At 37.3% G+C, this 18,525-nt stretch overlaps 4 protein-coding genes across 9 annotated transcripts; 2 read left to right on the top strand and 2 right to left on the bottom strand.

Moving 5' to 3' along the window:
- The first annotated feature begins 205 nt into the window (after positions 1 to 205).
- LOC128878482 (regulator of nonsense transcripts 1) lies at positions 206 to 7,565 on the top strand. Its single transcript, XM_054126714.1, has 5 exons — positions 206 to 862; positions 2,179 to 2,456; positions 2,554 to 2,709; positions 2,804 to 3,397; positions 3,504 to 7,565. Exons 1-5 carry the CDS (start codon positions 674 to 676, stop codon positions 5,644 to 5,646), a joined length of 3,360 nt encoding a protein of 1,119 aa, XP_053982689.1. The 5' UTR covers positions 206 to 673; the 3' UTR covers positions 5,647 to 7,565.
- A 1,197-nt stretch (positions 7,566 to 8,762) lies between these two features.
- Positions 8,763 to 15,164, bottom strand: LOC128878483 (poly(A) RNA polymerase gld-2 homolog A-like). Of its 5 annotated transcripts, XM_054126719.1 has the most exons (12): positions 14,687 to 15,158; positions 14,119 to 14,331; positions 13,590 to 13,736; positions 12,975 to 13,363; positions 12,692 to 12,876; positions 12,341 to 12,624; positions 12,093 to 12,261; positions 11,863 to 12,006; positions 11,442 to 11,570; positions 11,173 to 11,362; positions 10,978 to 11,093; positions 8,763 to 10,898 (listed from the first exon to the last, which is right to left on the bottom strand). In XM_054126719.1, the coding sequence occupies exons 2-12, from the start codon at positions 14,119 to 14,121 to the stop codon at positions 10,735 to 10,737; spliced, it is 1,920 nt and encodes a 639-aa protein (XP_053982694.1). In that variant the 5' UTR covers positions 14,122 to 14,331; positions 14,687 to 15,158; the 3' UTR covers positions 8,763 to 10,734. The 5 variants fall into 5 exon arrangements, with proteins under 5 accessions (XP_053982694.1, XP_053982690.1, XP_053982693.1 ...); XM_054126715.1 differs by having other exon boundaries at positions 13,590 to 14,331; XM_054126718.1 differs by having other exon boundaries at positions 13,590 to 14,294.
- LOC128878489 (zinc finger protein 830) lies at positions 14,523 to 18,427 on the top strand. Of its 2 annotated transcripts, XM_054126733.1 has the most exons (5): positions 14,523 to 14,670; positions 16,774 to 16,983; positions 17,271 to 17,751; positions 17,823 to 17,992; positions 18,100 to 18,427. In XM_054126733.1, exons 2-5 carry the CDS (start codon positions 16,880 to 16,882, stop codon positions 18,239 to 18,241), a joined length of 897 nt encoding a protein of 298 aa, XP_053982708.1. In that variant the 5' UTR covers positions 14,523 to 14,670; positions 16,774 to 16,879; the 3' UTR covers positions 18,242 to 18,427. The 2 variants fall into 2 exon arrangements, with proteins under 2 accessions (XP_053982708.1, XP_053982709.1); XM_054126734.1 differs by lacking the exon at positions 14,523 to 14,670 and having other exon boundaries at positions 16,745 to 16,983.
- Positions 15,403 to 16,778, bottom strand: LOC128878488 (coatomer subunit epsilon). Its single transcript, XM_054126732.1, has 3 exons — positions 16,645 to 16,778; positions 15,986 to 16,474; positions 15,403 to 15,910 (listed from the first exon to the last, which is right to left on the bottom strand). The coding sequence occupies exons 1-3, from the start codon at positions 16,747 to 16,749 to the stop codon at positions 15,602 to 15,604; spliced, it is 903 nt and encodes a 300-aa protein (XP_053982707.1). The 5' UTR covers positions 16,750 to 16,778; the 3' UTR covers positions 15,403 to 15,601.
- Positions 18,428 to 18,525: the final 98 nt, after the last annotated feature.

Here is an 18,525-nt window from a genome sequence, read left to right as displayed (position 1 = left end):
TTTCAGTCGCATAGCAAGTCCATTCCCTCACAAATAAGTGAAACGAACCATTTATGAATGACATCTTCCAAGAATACCAACTCAAGCAAAAAACATAATTGACCAACTGTAGCACAGGATGTTTTTCCCGCCAATGAGTCCACCGACACCGAACCATGTTGGTGTCGCCATCTATCGCGTCGCGATTCAATCCGTCCCTTATCGGACGGTGTTTGACCGATAAATGCATCGAGCGTAATCGGCACGGTGGATCGAATCGCGAAAAAGCCGCCAATCGACGTGTTTCTCAGTGTCTCTCGCGAGAGAAATCGCCGAGATCCCCTAAAAACCTTTTCTCGGCTCGACGCACTTTGAGATCAGCTGATGACGTAACACCCGACGAACGCAAAGAAGAAAAGTTAGCTGTGTGCGACTCGTGTCGGTGTTGGTGGGCGCGAGACTTGCGCGAGACAAAGTATGGCGTAGAATTCTCTGGGCCACTTTCGTCGAAAGTGTTAACCCATTCACTTGGTACACGTTGGTTGGTTTCCGTTTTCTCTGGTACGAGCAGTTTCGCGAGCGTATCTCGGTGCCGCGGCGTTATCGCGCGTGACGGTGTTTCGCTGAGTTCACAGAGCCGTGGGTCAGTCTATCCATAGCGGAACACGAAAAGGACGTCGAGTATCGTACCAGGATGAGCGTCGACGCGTACGGGCCCAGCAGTCAGACCCTCACGTTCCTCGACACAGAGGAAGCGGATCTGATCGGTGCCGACACGCAGGGTAGCGAATTCGACTTCACCGACTTCACCTTACCCTCGCCGAGTCAAACTCAGGCCTCCCAGCACGATGCTGTTCAAAGTCAACCTAGCCAGCCTGTACAGGTTGGTTTTTCGACTCGTCATATGTTCCCTCGAATTCAATCTCTAACCTATATCACGTTTCCATTTCCCTATTCATTCATCGCCGGAGATTTATTAATTTTCCGTAGTCACGCGGCAGTAACCGCCTAACCTCGTTTTTTCACCGTGCTTCTTGCCAATTCCATAGCACGTCGAGTCCCACGTTGTTGTGTAGTGACCGCGCACCACTGTTGGGCAAACCTTATTTCACTATCGTGATTACCCAATAATCCTGATTAACAACTAACCAAACACGATTACCTACGAAAAATTACCAATTGTCGATTTATGAATGAAAATGTATGTTATAATCGCAGATTAATCTGTCAATTGTGAGTTATTATTCAGAAGTGATCACTGCTTAACTATGCTTTGTTTGGAAGTTACACAAACTTTACCAGTAATACTTACGAGACTAACATATTTGCTATTGTTGGTCAATTGGAAAATGTCTGGCTCGAGGTATATTACATTTGTAGAAACTTCATGTAGCGCATGTTTTTAATCATGTACATTTAACATGTATTAATTAAGCCACTCGAATGTTCTGAATGTAATGTTGGTCCATAGATCTCATTTCATCTTAGACTTTCATATAAAAAGTGGAGTATTTTATATACGCGATACTTGTAGCAAACATATTGATTGAGACACCAATTTTATCAAGCAATCTATTTTTATTACAATTAAATGTTGCAGAGAAATGGATGTCAGGAATAATATAACAGAATCCATGTCTACTTTTCTTTCGATTTCATATTCTTTCCTTGTGATCATTTCTTTGTATTCTCAATCAGAATTAATACCCATTCCATTCTTACCATGTTTTCTTTTTGTCATATTTAGATTTTTCAAATGATTTTTACAATATTAAGAGGTTAGGAGATTCATGTGTGTGGAATCTCATTTCGCATTGTTGTGCAAGATGAGTATTCCATAGTGGGACCAGTTTACTTCCTTGTTTACTTATTTTGACAAGGAAACATACAGTTATGCAATAATAGATTATATGCTACAAATAGTTAGAATTTATTTAGATAAATAACTACTTTACATAGAAATTTGCATACTTAGTTCATATTTATTTTGTAATCAGCTTTTGACTGAACATGGAAACGGTTGTGATAATGTATTGTATCGGTTCATGAAAATTGTAGTGTTGCACATTATTTTTACAAACAAAATGAAGACACTAAGTGAAATATAAGGAAAGTAAAATCATCAAAATAAATATCTAGTTGGTTAATACAGAATAAAAATGTTTATTCATCAAGTTTTTAATAAAGATCTTTATTTAGGTTAATGGAACGAGCGGTGGTTCGTCTTTAGACCTGAAGATATCTGGAGCTGCACAGACTCTTGCTGAATTACAGTTCGAGGAAGAAGAGGAGGAAGCATATTACAATCGTGACTTACCAGAACATGCATGTAAATATTGTGGAATTCACGAGGCATCATGCGTTGTTATGTGCAATGTATGCAGGAAATGGTTCTGTAATGGACGTGGAAACACATCTGGGTCACATATTATTAATCACCTTGTCCGTGCCAAACACAAGGAAGTCACTCTGCACAGGTATGGAACTTTATTCAATATTTGAATTTCACTACCTTGCATTGTCGCTTTTATTTTTGTTTGCATAATTTCTTGATATCATTTTGTTACATTCCAGGGATGGTCCTCTGGGAGAAACTGTTCTGGAATGTTACTCTTGTTCAGTTAGAAATGTTTTTGTTCTTGGCTTCATTCCTGCAAAGGCAGACTCTGTTGTTGTGTTACTTTGTAGACAACCGTGCGCGGCTCAAAGTTCCTTGAAGGACATGAACTGGTAAGTGTGTCTCGGTTATTTATACATTCATAAGTCAATTAATAATGAATTTTTAGATATCCCTATTAGAAAATAATAATATTAAATCTATTAGGGATCAAGAACAATGGAAACCGTTGATCGAAGATCGCAGCTTTTTAGCATGGTTGGTGAAAATCCCATCCGAACAGGAACAGTTACGAGCCAGACAGATTTCTGCCCAACAAATTAACAAACTAGAAGAATTGTGGCGCGATAACGTGGACGCGACCTTCCAAGACCTTGAAAAGCCTGGAGTAGACGAAGAACCGCAACAGGTACTTCTGCGATACGAAGATGGATATCAGTATCAGAACATATTTGGTCCTCTCGTGAAGTTGGAAGCGGATTACGATAAACGTTTAAAGGAGTCTCAAACCCAAGAAAACATCGAAGTTCGGTGGGACGTTGGTCTGAACAAAAAAACAATCGCATATTTCATGCTAGCGAAAACTGACGGCGACATGAAATTAATGCACGGAGATGAATTAAGACTTCGCTACTTGGGCGAGCTTCACAAGCCTTGGTCAGGCATCGGTCATGTGATCAAAATTCCCGACAATTACGGAGAAGAAGTCGGAATTGAGTTAAAAAATAATTCCGGCGCCCCAACCGAATGTATCAGTAACTTTGTCGTTGACTTTATTTGGAAAAGTACTAGTTTCGACCGGTAAGTGTTCAAAAAGTAATCGACATTTTTCGCTAAGGAAATTTTTAACTTGAAATATCCAATAATCGCATTTTTATATAACACGCATAATTTTTTTCCATTGTAGCATGCAGTTAGCATTACGGAAATTCGCAGTGGACGATACTTCCGTATCCGCTTACATATATCACAGATTACTAGGACACGAAGTGGAGGAGGTTCTGTTTCGTTGTCATCTTCCCAAGCACTTCAGTGCTCCCAACTTACCTGACTTGAATCGATCCCAAGTTTACGCTGTGAAACATGCCGTGCAGAGGCCGTTGTCCTTGATCCAAGGACCACCTGGCACTGGAAAAACTGTAACCAGCGCCACGATAGTGTACCAACTGGTGAAACAAAACGGTGGACCCGTGCTGGTATGCGCTCCTTCCAATACAGCCGTGGACCAACTCACGGAGAAAATACACAAGTCTAACTTGAAGGTCGTACGACTTTGTGCGAAATCGCGAGAGGCAATCGACTCCCCTGTAAGCTTCCTGGCTCTTCACAATCAGATCAAGAACATGGAGACGAACACCGAACTGCAGAAGCTGCAGCAACTGAAGGATGAAACCGGTGAACTATCCAGCGTCGACGAGAAACGCTACAAATTGTTAAAGAAGGCTGCGGAGAAGGAATTGTTGGAAGCAGCAGATGTAATTTGCTGCACTTGCGTAGGAGCTGGTGATCCAAGATTGCACAGGCTCAAATTCCATTCTATTCTAATCGACGAGAGCATGCAAGCCACAGAACCCGAATGCATGGTCCCAGTCGTCCTTGGAGCGAAACAATTAATTCTCGTCGGTGATCACTGCCAATTAGGACCAGTAGTTATGTGCAAGAAGGCTGCCAGAGCAGGTTTGTCGCAATCTCTATTCGAGAGATTGGTCGTGCTAGGGATCAGACCGTTCCGTTTGGAGGTACAATACCGAATGCATCCGGATCTGTCGCGATTCCCATCGAACTTCTTCTACGAAGGCTCTTTGCAAAACGGCGTGTGTGCCGATGAGAGAAAATTGTTGAAGATCGACTTCCCCTGGCCAGCACCCGACAAACCCATGTTCTTCTACGTTACTCAGGGCCAAGAGGAAATCGCTGGTAGTGGCACGTCGTACTTGAATCGAACCGAGGCCTCGAACGTCGAAAAGATAGCCACGCGATTTTTGCGCTGTGGCGTGAAACCCGAACAAATTGGCGTGATCACACCTTACGAGGGTCAGAGAGCCTATCTGGTTCAGTACATGCAATATCAAGGATCCTTACACTCAAAGTTGTATCAGGAGATCGAGGTAGCTAGCGTAGACGCGTTTCAAGGCAGAGAAAAAGACATAATAATCATGTCCTGTGTTCGATCGAACGAGCACCAGGGCATCGGGTTTCTCAACGACCCGAGACGCCTGAACGTTGCATTGACCCGCGCCAAATACGGAATAATCATCGTTGGAAATCCAAAAGTGTTGTCCAAACAGCCTCTCTGGAACCACCTGCTTAGCTTTTACAAGGAGCAGAAGGTCCTCGTGGAGGGGCCGTTGAATAATCTCAAAGAATCCATGATCCAATTCGCGAAACCAAAGAAGCTGGTCAACGCTGCGAACCCAGGCTCGCATTTCATGTCCACGTCGATGTACGACGCACGGGAAGCTCTTATACCAGGATCCGTGTACGATCGTTCCGGCACTCAGGTGAACGGTACGCAGAATCACAATCCCTATTACCAGAGGAACGTGCCACTAGATATATTCAGCAGGACCCACGATACGATTAGCTACATCAGTCCCGAGAGGGCTCAGGCAGCGATGAACAACGTGCCAGTACCCGTGGGGATGTTCATGAACATGGCCCACGTGCCGCCGCGATTCTACAATCAGCACCAACAGGCATTGCAAGCTAGACAGAATCAACGCAATCGACGTGGCACGGTTCTGTCTAAGAACAAGCAAGGACCTCGAATGGGCAAATTGAGTCAAACGGAGCAGAACACCCAACCGTATAGTCAACCTGGCTTGCCCCTCACCCAGGGAACCACGCAGGGCATGTCCCAGCCAGGGTTCAGCCTCTCGCAGCCGGGATTGAGCCAAGCAGAGCTTTCACAGGACTCGTTCGCGGTCGGGGAGTTCCAGTCCCAGATGGACGGTTTACTGTCACAGGACTCGACCTATCAAGGCGATCGAAGTGGTTTTTATCAGTCTGGACAATCACAAGCCGGGGGACAGTTCTCCCAGCCATACTGAGCCGAGACCGTACGGCTGAGCAACGCAATTGCTATGCAGCGTCGCGGGAGCGACTGAAGGCTCGTTCGACCAATTCTTCTTCGACCAACAAACCACAAATCACTAACTGCGCTAAACGGTAAAACGGCTCGAGGCGATCGAGTACGGTATTTATGCACGCAGTCGTCGGCGTTAAAGAGGGTTTTAAAGCAAGCAAGAAAACAAACGAAATAAAAAGCAATAACAGAGGGAGTTCGTCGCCAAATAACCGTCAACTCGAACAAACAATAAAGGAAAAAAAAAAAGGAAAAAATAATGACAAAATACGTTTCAGACGGGAAGGAACAAATGGCAACACCGCTGGATGATAACAGAGTGTGCGGCGACACGCCCAATGGAAAAATGGGTAAGACTGGGAGACGACACACAATCACACCACCAACTCACCGTGACACGCGCTTATCGTGAACGGACCGTTTTATCGCGGGGATCGAGTGACGCTATAATTACAACAAACAAACACAAAAAAAAAAAATGTCAAAACTACGAAAAACACAAAAAAAAAAGACGATGGTAATAATAATAGTAAACAAAAAAAAAAACAAAGAGAAGATACGGGACGTGTAACGCTTCGTGACTGGACCAAATTTCGACAAGTGTGCCAACGTAGTATCTGTAACGCACAACTGCACGAATCTCTCTCTACGACGAAGGAAATCAAGGGCCAGTGGCATCGACATTCGTGACTTATGAGACGGAAAGATCCACAGCCGGCAATAAAGATAACAGGAGAGAAAGAGAATGGAGAACGTATTGGCATATCGATACACGTTACGTGTCTCTCCAATTTCCCAAAAGACGACACTGGCTCATGAAAGTGTTCGAATGCTTACAACCACGGATTGTAACGAGCAAGGTATGTAAGATGCATCGAAGCTTTTGAAATACTGTTACGATTATGGGACGGAGCAGCAGTCGTAGTTATACCGGCAACAATTTGAGACATTTTATCAAATGATGCGATTACAAATTTATTTATTAGAATTAATGGTACATCGTTTGTGACGATTGATAATGAATTTTTGTTGTTATTATTTAACGGCATCGAAATCAAACGTATTCTACGTGTTTGAAATATTAAATTATTTAAGGATATATCGTTATAGATTTATTTTGAAATTCGAAGGAATAAAGTTACAAATTAAGTTTATAAAGGTTGAGGATGCATTTGTTACTTAAGACGAATTTAAATGCTCGTTTGTGTTACCGAGTACATTTATATTCGGAGAGAGCGTTATTTGCATTTAAAATAATAGAAATGTTGGTCTTACTTTACCGATTGTAAACATCTTATTTTTATTAATACGGCAGTAATGATGTTTTATTCGCAAGTATTTTAATCCTCTTTAGGCCAACAGCTCATTTCGTCGTTAACCTGAAGCGGGTCCAAAATATTTGTCGTTGAAACGTCGGCATTGTTTATACTAATAAAGATGATGATGCTTCTAAAACCAACTATTGTTGTTTATTTAAAAAACAAATAATGCTTTATCTCCATAAAAATTCAATAAGAAACATAATCTAATTTATAACTTTATTATTTGTTTGAATATAAAATGAATCTTCCAAAAACATAATTATATAGTTGTATTCCTCAAACGCGTAGAAAAGAGATTTTTTACGATTTATATATTTGAAGTATCTATTTTATATATCATTGTACATTATAAATGCATAAAATCCTCAATTTGATTATTAGACTGTCTTCAAATTTCGAAGAAAGTATAATTTCGTTACCTGTGTTATATTGTAACAGTATTTTAAAAACGTTCAGTGTAACTTACATGTGTTATTACTTAGAGCTACTGATCGTAAGCGTTCAAATGACTTTGTGACTCACTGTGTATGGGAACGATTACGTCGCAAAAAAAAAAAGAAAATGGGGGGAAAAGCGAACATGCCTATAGAGATTCCATGGGGATCCTAGAATCGTTCCTGGCGGCCCGTACACCGCCTCTTTCGATCACAACCTCTGTAATATCGTTAATCAAGACGAAGGATGCGACAATAACGCGTGTACACGGCGACAACGAAGAGCATGACACAACACGAACACCAACCAATCGACTTTATCGAATATGTCGCCGAAAGAATTGTCGTCTAACAGTACGGAGGCCGACACTTGAAGCATCATCACGAAATGGGGGGAATCCCTTTCTCGTAGGCTTAGCGTGATGTTGACATTGCGCTGACCCGATAAGGAAATCCTACCAACCTTAATTCCGATCGTGTTAATTAGTTTCTATTTTTTTCTGGTTAGACCGGTACATATAATTGTACATATTTTATTTACCGCTGGGGGTCGACAGAGCGCAACAATGGAGAAACAAAATTTATTCGACGTTGTGTTTCTCTTTGGTAGGGTGTGACGATCGAAACGGCTGATAAGAACCGATCACACACGAACAGAGATTCGATAAACAATGATCCGCTGTAATATGAGTTTTTGGAAACATCGAGGACGATGGTGGTCCCCCAGTAACCGCTGGGGAAGCCAAATTCTACCTACCAACGACACAAATCACGTTTAACAACATTTTTGGAAGCAGCTCTGAAATATACAGAAATTGTCTGAATTTCGAGGAACGTTATTCATTTTGTCCGTAACGATACGAGTAATCCCATTTAGCGTTCAAGGTATTTTACTCGTTCTAGTATACTGACCAAAGTATCGTTCTATCTACTAATTTTTAATTCGGACGCTTTCCTTTCTCGTTTCGTTTTTTTTTTTTTTTGTATGTTATCACTCGTACACCCCCGGTACCTGTGTTTTCTACTTTCTGTCTGTGCTGGCTTCTCGCGGTAATTGAATCAATCACAGAATAAAATTGAGAATGACGAAAAAGAAATATTATGAACAGCATCATGCAACTACAAAACAAATCGTTTTCTTTTCTTCTTTCCGACCAACAGCGCACCGCTAACTGCAGAATATAATATGGAAATTCATTGTGAAATCTTATGGAACGAATAAATTTAATTTGCAGGAAGCATTGTTGTTTCATCATTGCTTAATTTAACTACGGAAACTTAACTTAACCTACCGGAATTCACATTGTTAATTTAATGATCAAAGGTTTGGACGTATATAAATATTTTTTATTTAACAGCAAAATGAAAATTACAAAAGTTTGGTACAGTTATATTAAAATTTAGCGTTACATATGCATCGAATTGACAAAAAATGGAAGGAGGAAGATAATAAAGATGTCCAGTTTGAGCGAAGGAAGATACATAATTGTTAGATCTTTTACATTTGTTACAAAAATAAGTAAATAATGAATTAGAAAAATATATGTTGGGCCTGTTTAGAGATGACACAGGTTATAATAATATTGAAGAAAGTAATAGTTTTTTTTATGCGAACTACAATTATGACGGTTCGGTTGTAACCTATTTATACAGGCCCAAAAATAGAATATTGCACTAAATAATTTTTATACTGTAGACACAGCCTTTTGTTTTCTAAATATTATTTAACAGATTACATTGTGTTTATGACAAACGAAAGACTAGTCGAAACGAGACTAGAAACGAAATCAAACTAGAGACTTCTGATTATTATTGAAATTAGGAACTTCTTTTTTTTTTTTTATATTTTAGCAAATAACTATTTTAGGCGATAATTGTTCAAAATGTAACTACGTAACCGAGTATTGTTCAGTCTATTCTTAAAATTTTCAAATGCATTGTTGATCTAACCTGCTCTTCTTTTCGAAATACAGATCGAGCAGGCTGCATGTATTATAAAATCTCTTCTTCACATTGGAAAGACGAAATTAATTTTTTACTTTGGCACGTGATATAGGTAACTAAATATAATCACCATGAAATATAAATAGCAGTGAATTGTTTTTGATAAACTAATTTTACTTCAATCTTTTTTTCTTTTCTTTTCGCTCTTTTTCTTTAAATTAAGTGAAATACGTGTATTTAAGAGAAAACCTCGATGTTTCGTCGATTTACATATAATTAGAATTTTATTTTAATTTTCCCTTATTTCTTTCGAACAATAATTTTTTGTTTCATTTTTTAAACGTTTTTTATTTTTTTTCGTTCTTTCTTTCTTTTTTTTTTTTAGTACTTTTTATATGTAAGTTTAAGGTCACTATAAGTTTCAATTAAGAATAAGTACCTCTTTTTTTTTTTTGGCGTTTTAACGAAAATTCATTGACATGTGATTCTCGAATTTTTGAGTTGAAATAGGTCTTCTCCCAATATTCTTGGGCGACAATATTAATATTTACTATGAGTAATTGTCAAAAGGAACTGAAATTCTACTAAGATATTTTTTTTTCTTTTTTTCTTCTTCAATATATCGTATTTAAGTGAGGGGGCCACGTATATATTTAATAACGGGTGTATTGCAGCCCCACAATGATAAGGCACCGTATTTTCATGTTTGAGAAAATTTTGTGGAAAAGTACACATCGAAATCAAATTGAACAAATTTTGAATAAGGTAAATCAATGATGTTCGTACGAAACAAAGCGTTGCAATCGCGCAGGTTTATCATTAACGAACCCCTTGATTTTATTTAGGGTTCTTTCCAAAACCTTTTGTACGCTGTATTCCGCGTGTTTCAATGAAAAATTTCGAATACTTACGAATATATTTCTCTCTCTCTCTTTCTATATATATTTATATATCTCGTTTAACGTTTTCTTTTTTTCTTTCTTTTGATTATGAAGTTGCATTTTTGTTCCATATAAAAAATCATGTAATAAGTGGCTTTTACACGTTTATAAAAAATGTAAATAAGAACAGAAACAAAACGAGAAAAATACGTGTTCGATCTTATGAACGGAACGAGTGAGCCATTGCTATAGAAGCACAGGCCATTATCACAAGATATGAGCGTGTTAGCTCGAGATAAGCGTAGAAGACTACCCCATTGTACTTTTTCGTCTCATACATCGGTGGTTAAGGATATATCAGTCGAGTTGCCTCGGTTTATGTTGATAAGAGGCCGATTGCAAAAATAAACTGCTCTCGAATATAAAATTATCCTAGATAACAAGTATTTCTATACTAGCTTGTTAACCGTGGTTACGTTACGATATAGGGCGAAGCGGTATTAATCTTGACGAATATCCTGGCCAAGTCGTGATGTTCTTTCAAATTCTGGTATGTACAATCAAATACATGTTTGATCCTAGCGAACACATCGGGATCATAAACCGATCTTGCTGTGTTGGTAAGATCGAATGGCTCTATACAGTCACAAGAATTGTATAAAAATATCGAAGTATAGGTCATTGATTTATTAGATACTGTTAGGTAGACACTTACCTTCGATGCACAGATACTTCCACTGATGTGGATCATTTTTATAGGATCGCGCCCTTCGACATTCCCCTATCGGTATTTTATTAGCCAATCGGACCGATATCGCGTATTTATTGAAACTGATTAAAATATTATTAGCTTATTACGACGCTGTTCATTGAGATTAACCACGACTTTATGTTTCGTTTTCTTACTCACTCGAAGACGACGTAATATCTAAAAAATTCTACAAGTAGATCTCCCAACGGTTGTTGATTTCTCGGCCGAAGCACAGATGCTGGAATGTCCAATTCTTCCTGGATATCTATGCAATGAATGTCCGTGTGCGGTGTGAATTTTCCCTCGTAAAGAGAATGTAAACAAGGTAAAACCGGTGGATTGACACCACCTGTAAGAAATGAATAATGACAATCATAACAAACTCCGAGAATATTCGTGAAATTAAAAAAAAAAAAAAACACACGTACACTGTAAAAAGTGAATAACCATAAGAACCAAGGAATAACTCGATATGGTCATGTTTTTGGCATCGTTAATATTTTGAGATTGAGCCCAAAGTTTGATCACAAGTACCAGTGGTCTCACTCTCCAATCAACTGTAAAAGTATTTCTATCAGTTGAACTTTTTCGCATCAAGAATGTTTCTTTCATTTTTTGGTTTTCGTACAGGATGAGACACTCGAGATAGATCAACCGAGTAGCTTATTTAATTCTGGTGATAGTCAATCACTAGTTTTTATGGCAGAAGGGAAGGTATATTTTCTTCAAGTATAATCATCTTCCTTGAAAGCCAACAGAGATTTGTTCCAATTATTTTTGTAATTACCAAGACTAAACAAGTTAGTTCGGTGATCTGTCTCGATCTGTCTCTATATACAGTAATCTTACTTCGAGAATAACAGTAGAGCAAGTGGGTGTTCCGAATACCTACAGCATTGTTGCAATTTAAATCAACTTCTAAATTTTGTATGGAATCGTGAAACTTCAGAATCGGTACTTTTGCTTGTATAAGTTCCAGCTGTTCTATAAAACCTGTTACAATGAAAATATAATTTGATCACACGTAATCGCACTCTGAGCTACTATAATATAAATTCAACGTGCAGATTGACACCTACCACATCTATTAAGACATTTCAGTATTTGTTCCAAGTGCCCAACAGCTTCGTTTCTTTGATCCATCTCTGTATGCCTTACCAAAAGGCACATGTCAACATCGCTGTTATCCGATCCGAAACCATTCATCGTAGATCCAACCAAAAATAATCCGTATTTTGGAAATGCAGTCTAAACACATTAAACGTTTCGAAACTGATTATTTAATATAATTTACAATTTGAATTGGTGACCTAAAAAATGAGAGTACCTTAATGTAAATGTAAAGGTATCTCCAGAGCATCATTTTGTTTCTATAAACAGTTTCAGTCTGTTGGTTTAACATAAACTTGGACCAAACGTCTTTCGATAGATTATCCCAAATTGATCCATTGAGTAGTTCATCTGGTGTGTGAGTTACTTCGACTAAATGTGATCTAGCAAGGAATCGATCTGGCGCGATTCCATATCTGGGGAATGAACTATAATTTGGCGATACCAGTCCCATATATTTTTTACTTCGTTGTAAACGCTGTGGAGGTGGACTATTTCTTCCTGAAAGTATAATTTCTCCCTAAAACGAATGTGTGAACAGATTCGTTTGACATAAGTGCAAATATACCTGAGGGATATCTTCTTTTATTCTGATAATTTTGTACTTGAGACCTAGATGTAGACATCGTAGCGGGATAACAGTTAACTTGCCTTTGATTCTGATAAAACTGATGTGGAGGAGTGCACGAAATTATACCATATTGCATTATTCTATTATTTGTAGCATTATTCGAATGTACTTTGTGCGATTTCCTGTGATACAATAATTTCTTAATGTCAATTATCGAAGAAGTACGTTATCTTATGTTTTTATATAATGATTGCTTTTTTTCTAAATGTAAAATACGCACTTTATGCTTTGATCGATGGAAGAATTTATAGAGTCCCGTTCATCTGAACTCTCTGTTTGACTACTGTCGATTTGATATTTATTTGGCGTTGGAGAGCGAGAACTGAAGCCGCTATCGCTACCATATTTTTCATTGTTTCCAAACGAATCTCTAAACGAAGTTCTTTTACCAATTTTACTATACCAATTCGATTTTTTTACCAAACCATTGCTGTTTGGCCTAAAATTATGGTGTGGAGATGGCATAATAGGCGTACTAGTCGAGGTATTTGCACATCTTTGCCAATTTCCTGAAGGCGTGCTATTATTTGACTGCACGTAGTCTATACGTCGTAAAGAAGGTATTTCGACACCCATCAGTTGCAATAATTCCAAAGGATAAGATCCTGTCTGCAAGAATATTGTTTTTACTCCAAAAGATTCCAATGAGTAAAATATATTAATAATATCGAGTAATTACATAAACATTATGTGGACTATTTGTTCAACTCAACTTTAATACAACACTTTCTATAATTAATGAAATAGAATGAATTCTGAAGAAGAGAAAGGCTTACAATGCTAAACAAGTAGTCGAACTACAAAAAGTAATTAATTAACAAACGTAAAAATATACCTGTATCATTTGATGTCTATTCTGTGAACAAGTATCTGGACGATACTTCGTGTATTCGTTCTGATGGAACGCATTTGTACTGTGAAGGTGCATTGCATGTGTTTGAACCGGCGGACTCTGTCCATTTGCCTGTTGGCCACCCATTATCTGCACCATTATTTGCGGTGGATACATAGCGTGATACATAGTCAAAATAAATGTATAGAATGCTACAAAATTTACTACTTAAATCTGTAAGAAACTTTATATCCTCTGACTACGCTACTAATTACTATGCATATAACAACATATCGATATACCGAATATTATTTACATTGATTTATGCTACATCCAAGTATAAAATAAAATTAATTCACAGACAATTCTGCAACTATCATTAGAATACTCAAACGTACTTTCCCTGTTTCTTTCTTTGTGAATATTAACAAATAACAGGGAAGACTATAATTGATTAAATATATATCACTAATTAATTACTAAATAAATAATGTATAAATTGATAACAGTTTCGTGAGAACTAAATATGAACCATGTATCTCCTTTTTCAATGCATCTCATTCCCTTGTAACGTTATTTTACTTCCAATACGTAAGGACGTGTTTTCTTGGTTATATCTTGCTTATTGTCGTGCAGTCCCAATGGCGAATGGTACTCTTATTCAGGAGTTGCTCTCGTGATACCAAACATTTGTGTTTCTAAAACTCTCTGTAATGGACAGTTTTATAATTCGTGTAGCACATTCCTGGAAAATGATAATTGAATAATTCTGTGCGTGTTAGGTTACGTTACACAAATAACGCAGCACTGTATAATTAGACGATTATTTCTAACTTATTGCTCACAGGACACGATCACGGCAATAAATATACACGGAAACAACGGTCGGTTACGTTCAAAATGTACTCTGGATGAAAAAAAGTCTACCTGTCGCACAGATAACGTCGAGGACAGTGGACGTAGAGAATTCGAAAATCGTACGAACTCTGTGCACGATGTGAACAAGAACAAATAATAGAAAGCAAAATGTGTCGATGAAAGAAGCTAACACCGAGCACATTGTTGCTACAAGCAACTCTTAGTGGCAAGTGATCATGTACCTATTTCGTGTCGCCATGTTGCGAGGATCCACGTTCGATCTAACCGTGATATCTTCCCAAAGGAGAAGCTGGGATCCTGTCCCCGCTGGTTCCTACAGCGCTCTTGAATAATTACGACGTGAACGATGTATGTTTGTAAAATGTGCTGAACGCAGTCGTACTCCCGCCGAAATCCAGTATAAAGTTTCTCGCAATCCTTGATTACTGGTATTATTTTCACGACAAAACACGTCCTTGGGATTCGCGCGTGGATCTTGTCACTTTTAACGCATTCCGACTAACTACGAAACTTGCCCGTTTAAATTTTCGAATTCCTCGACGTAATAGACGTTTCTCGGCTTGACACTAAATATTTACGTACCGCGACGTTAGATGGCGAGACACGAAGAAAATTAGGAACTTACCGAAGGAGCCATGAGAAAATTTGCCTATCGCCTCGATGATTAAACAATTGGCGAATTATATTGTTAAAAAAGAAAGTACAATACGAGCAAATTTTGTTTTTATTTTACTTACTTTACGTACAATCGTACATGGTGTATTGTAGAAAATATTAGAAAACTATGAGCTAGTTAGTTATTTATCAACATTCCTGATCTTTAATTTTACTGTCTCAACATTTTCTACAATATGCCTTGTACGATTCTGACTATGATTTTATTTAATAACAAGTACATCTGTACTGTATATGCATGGTAGTGTAAGGAATGCATACGAAATTGTTAAAAGTATTTTATTGAGACTGTACACATTTCTACATCAATGTTCCTCTGTTTATTAATTGAAATGTTTTCTTTTCATACAAAATTCCATGATCAAGTAGAGTGTTTTATACTTGTAGCCCACATTATTACATTAGTATTAATCCTTCTATTTAATGTGGACCATAAAATGTTATGATACAAAGTAATTCATTTAGGTGCACACAGTATACTGCTTTGCAAGCCTTTGAAATTCAGTAGCCTTTTGTGAATATTCTTTAACAAAAGGATGTTCCGCGTGTGACTCTTTTAATTGGCTCAAATAACGATTGGTAACTTCTGGTGGCTTTCCTGAATGTTGAGAAAGGACAACCATGTTGATCAAAGTAACTGGATTATTACTGTCCTTCTCCAGTGATTCCTGCAGAACTGTTTCTGCTTCTTCGTATTTAGCTTGCCCAATGAAGCAAGTAGCTTGTCCATTTAACATCATGCTTGTACTTGCATATTTATCTATCATTTCCTAAAATAATAAAATATTGTAACATTAAGACTTTCGAGGATACATAAATTTTATAGTATAAAAAATATTAAATACTTGAAGAATATAGTAGGCATCTTGCAACTTGTCAGCACCGGTACTTGTGTTCAGCCATGCTTGGGCCAACTGGGTTAAAATTGCATCGTCGTCTTTTTCTTGCATGGTTTTCAATACTTTCTTTGCAAGATCTACACGATGCATTTTCAAGTAGATTGTTAATTTTAGGGAGAGGCATTCTAAATGTTCTGCATCACGAAGTACTGTCAGTGCTGCATCTAAATTATTCTCGTGGTAGTAAATAGTTGCAGCAGCAATCAGGAGGTTGTGATTGTCATAATTGATTTGATTTGTTGCCTGTTGCAAATCTGCAAGTAGCACTTCTCTACGATCAGGATTCGCAAAGTAATCAGCTAACATTTTAAGCGGTTGTAGTTCTGATGGTGATGAACTATTAATTTCATCTAACACAACACGAAATTTTCGCTGCGCTATGTATGCACGATAGAGGAAGGCATCTCGCTCGATCGCTACCTCTGATGAAGAAGGCTGTAAATACAAGAGAAAATATAAAATTAATAAGAATCGATATCGAAAAATTGAAGTGAAAGCAATGATGGAAAGCAAAAGATTAACTCAATATAGTAATCTACAAAAGGTTAACGTAAAGATTATAAGTACAAACGTAATGTTAATAAAAAATATTCTCAAGAACAAACTTTGATCTTTTGGGCTTCTTTGATGCATTGTTGATAATTGCCAATAAAAAAGTTGTTTTTCACGTCGAAAAGCTCATCCACATCGGTTTGTTGCTGACGTGCCATATTGACTGGTACTGAATAATACAGGTGGAGGGGATTTACGGTATCATTGCTGAGCTGACGACGGTGCATCAAAACATAACCTGAAAGATAAAAATCGCGTTTGTAGTTTGAGCGTAATTTGTGTCCTAAAATGTCGTTAAAAAGAAAATTAACGCAAGATGATTTGCGTAAAGCTATGAGTGAACACAAGAAGAAACTGGGCGTTGTCAAGAAAATTGAATCACCGTTAGCAAGATATCCTTTTTAAAACGTTTTCCAATATATTTTGATATATTTTGTGTTTAAGGTTAGTGTTTCACTTCCTTCACATTACAATCAAATATTCGTCGCACATTTAATAATTCGATTAAAGTATCATATAATTTACGTATACTTTACGCGTTTCTATAATTTTTTTTCGAAGAAAACAATGAGATGAAAACAATTTCATGCCTTTGTAAACTAAATGTATGTGACATATAATATTTTGTAAGCATCATTCAAATTTTTAAAATATTGAAAACCTTAACCATGGTAAACACGTATACAGATGTAGGGCAGCTTATGTGTGTTCTGTGTAAAATTACTGTACGCAATGAAGTAGTTTGGCCAGTTCATTTGAATTCAAAGACTCACAAAGAAAATATTGCATTGGCAAAAAAGACAAAACTAGAAACAGATATTCCAAAGATTGCTACTCACACATTTAAAAGGCCTACATCTCCATCTCAAGAATCCTCGTCAAATAAGAAAATAAAGGGTATATTAAAAACTTCTTCATCACAAGCAGCATCAAACTTACCATCAGATTTCTTTGATAATAATATTAAGAAGTCTAATGGTACTGTGCCATCCAACACTTCTGTGATAATGCAAAAGTCAGAGAATGGCAATGAACTTGCAAATGATAAAGAACTGAAAAATGTAGAAATTGAAGAAGAAAGAGAAAAAGATAGAAACAAAGATACAAGTCAAACGACTCTTCCAGAAGGCTTTTTTGATGATCCAGTTCTGGATGCTAAAGTAAGGATAGTGTATAAAAACAGTATGTATTAAATAGGTGTAAAATTACATGGTTTTTATGGGGATTGTAGGTTCGTAATGTCGAGTATAAGAATCCCATAGAAGAAGAATGGGAAAAATTTCAAAAAGAAATTAAAGAGGAGACAGCGCAATCTGCCCAAATAATTGCAGATGATCAAGAAGAAGCAACAACAGAAAGACAATTAGGCGAAATAGAGGAACAATTACGACATTGGTCTAGGTAAAATAAGATTAACTTTTGAGCTATTTGAAAAAATGCTTGTAATATGGTAAAAAAATGGTAAAATGGTAAAAGTGAATTATTTAAACACAACATTATTTTAATAGAGTAATGGATCTTGTCAAACGTAAAGAACAAGTTCAAGCTACCGATAGGAAGCAGAAAAATACCGATGAAGATGTCTCCAGCGGAGACGAAGCCGAGTTTGACGAATTTCTCGATTGGAGAGCGAAAAATTCTTACAAATGAAGGTATATCTAATCATGTACAGTATGTACCGACTTGTAAATATTTAAAAAACTGCTATCTTTAAGAGTATTCTACATTTAGAGTGTTGTTTATATCTATTCATCCTTCGTACAAAATTCTGAATATTGTTTGTATAAAAAAAAAAGAAAAAAAAAAGAAGAAGAGAGAAACTAACGATTACGCGACTATTTTTCTGGTTATTTCTTACCCGCTCCGAAGAAAGAATGAAGTGGTAGATATAGGCACTTTTTGATTCGTGTTTTCTTATTTCCATCTGAAACGAA

This window comes from Hylaeus volcanicus, chromosome 6 (assembly GCF_026283585.1).
Source record: "Hylaeus volcanicus isolate JK05 chromosome 6, UHH_iyHylVolc1.0_haploid, whole genome shotgun sequence".
Taxonomy (NCBI): Eukaryota; Metazoa; Arthropoda; class Insecta; order Hymenoptera; family Colletidae; genus Hylaeus; species Hylaeus volcanicus.
The sequence above is the reverse complement of the archived record's forward strand: the minus strand, read 5'-3'. Positions and strand labels throughout refer to the sequence as shown.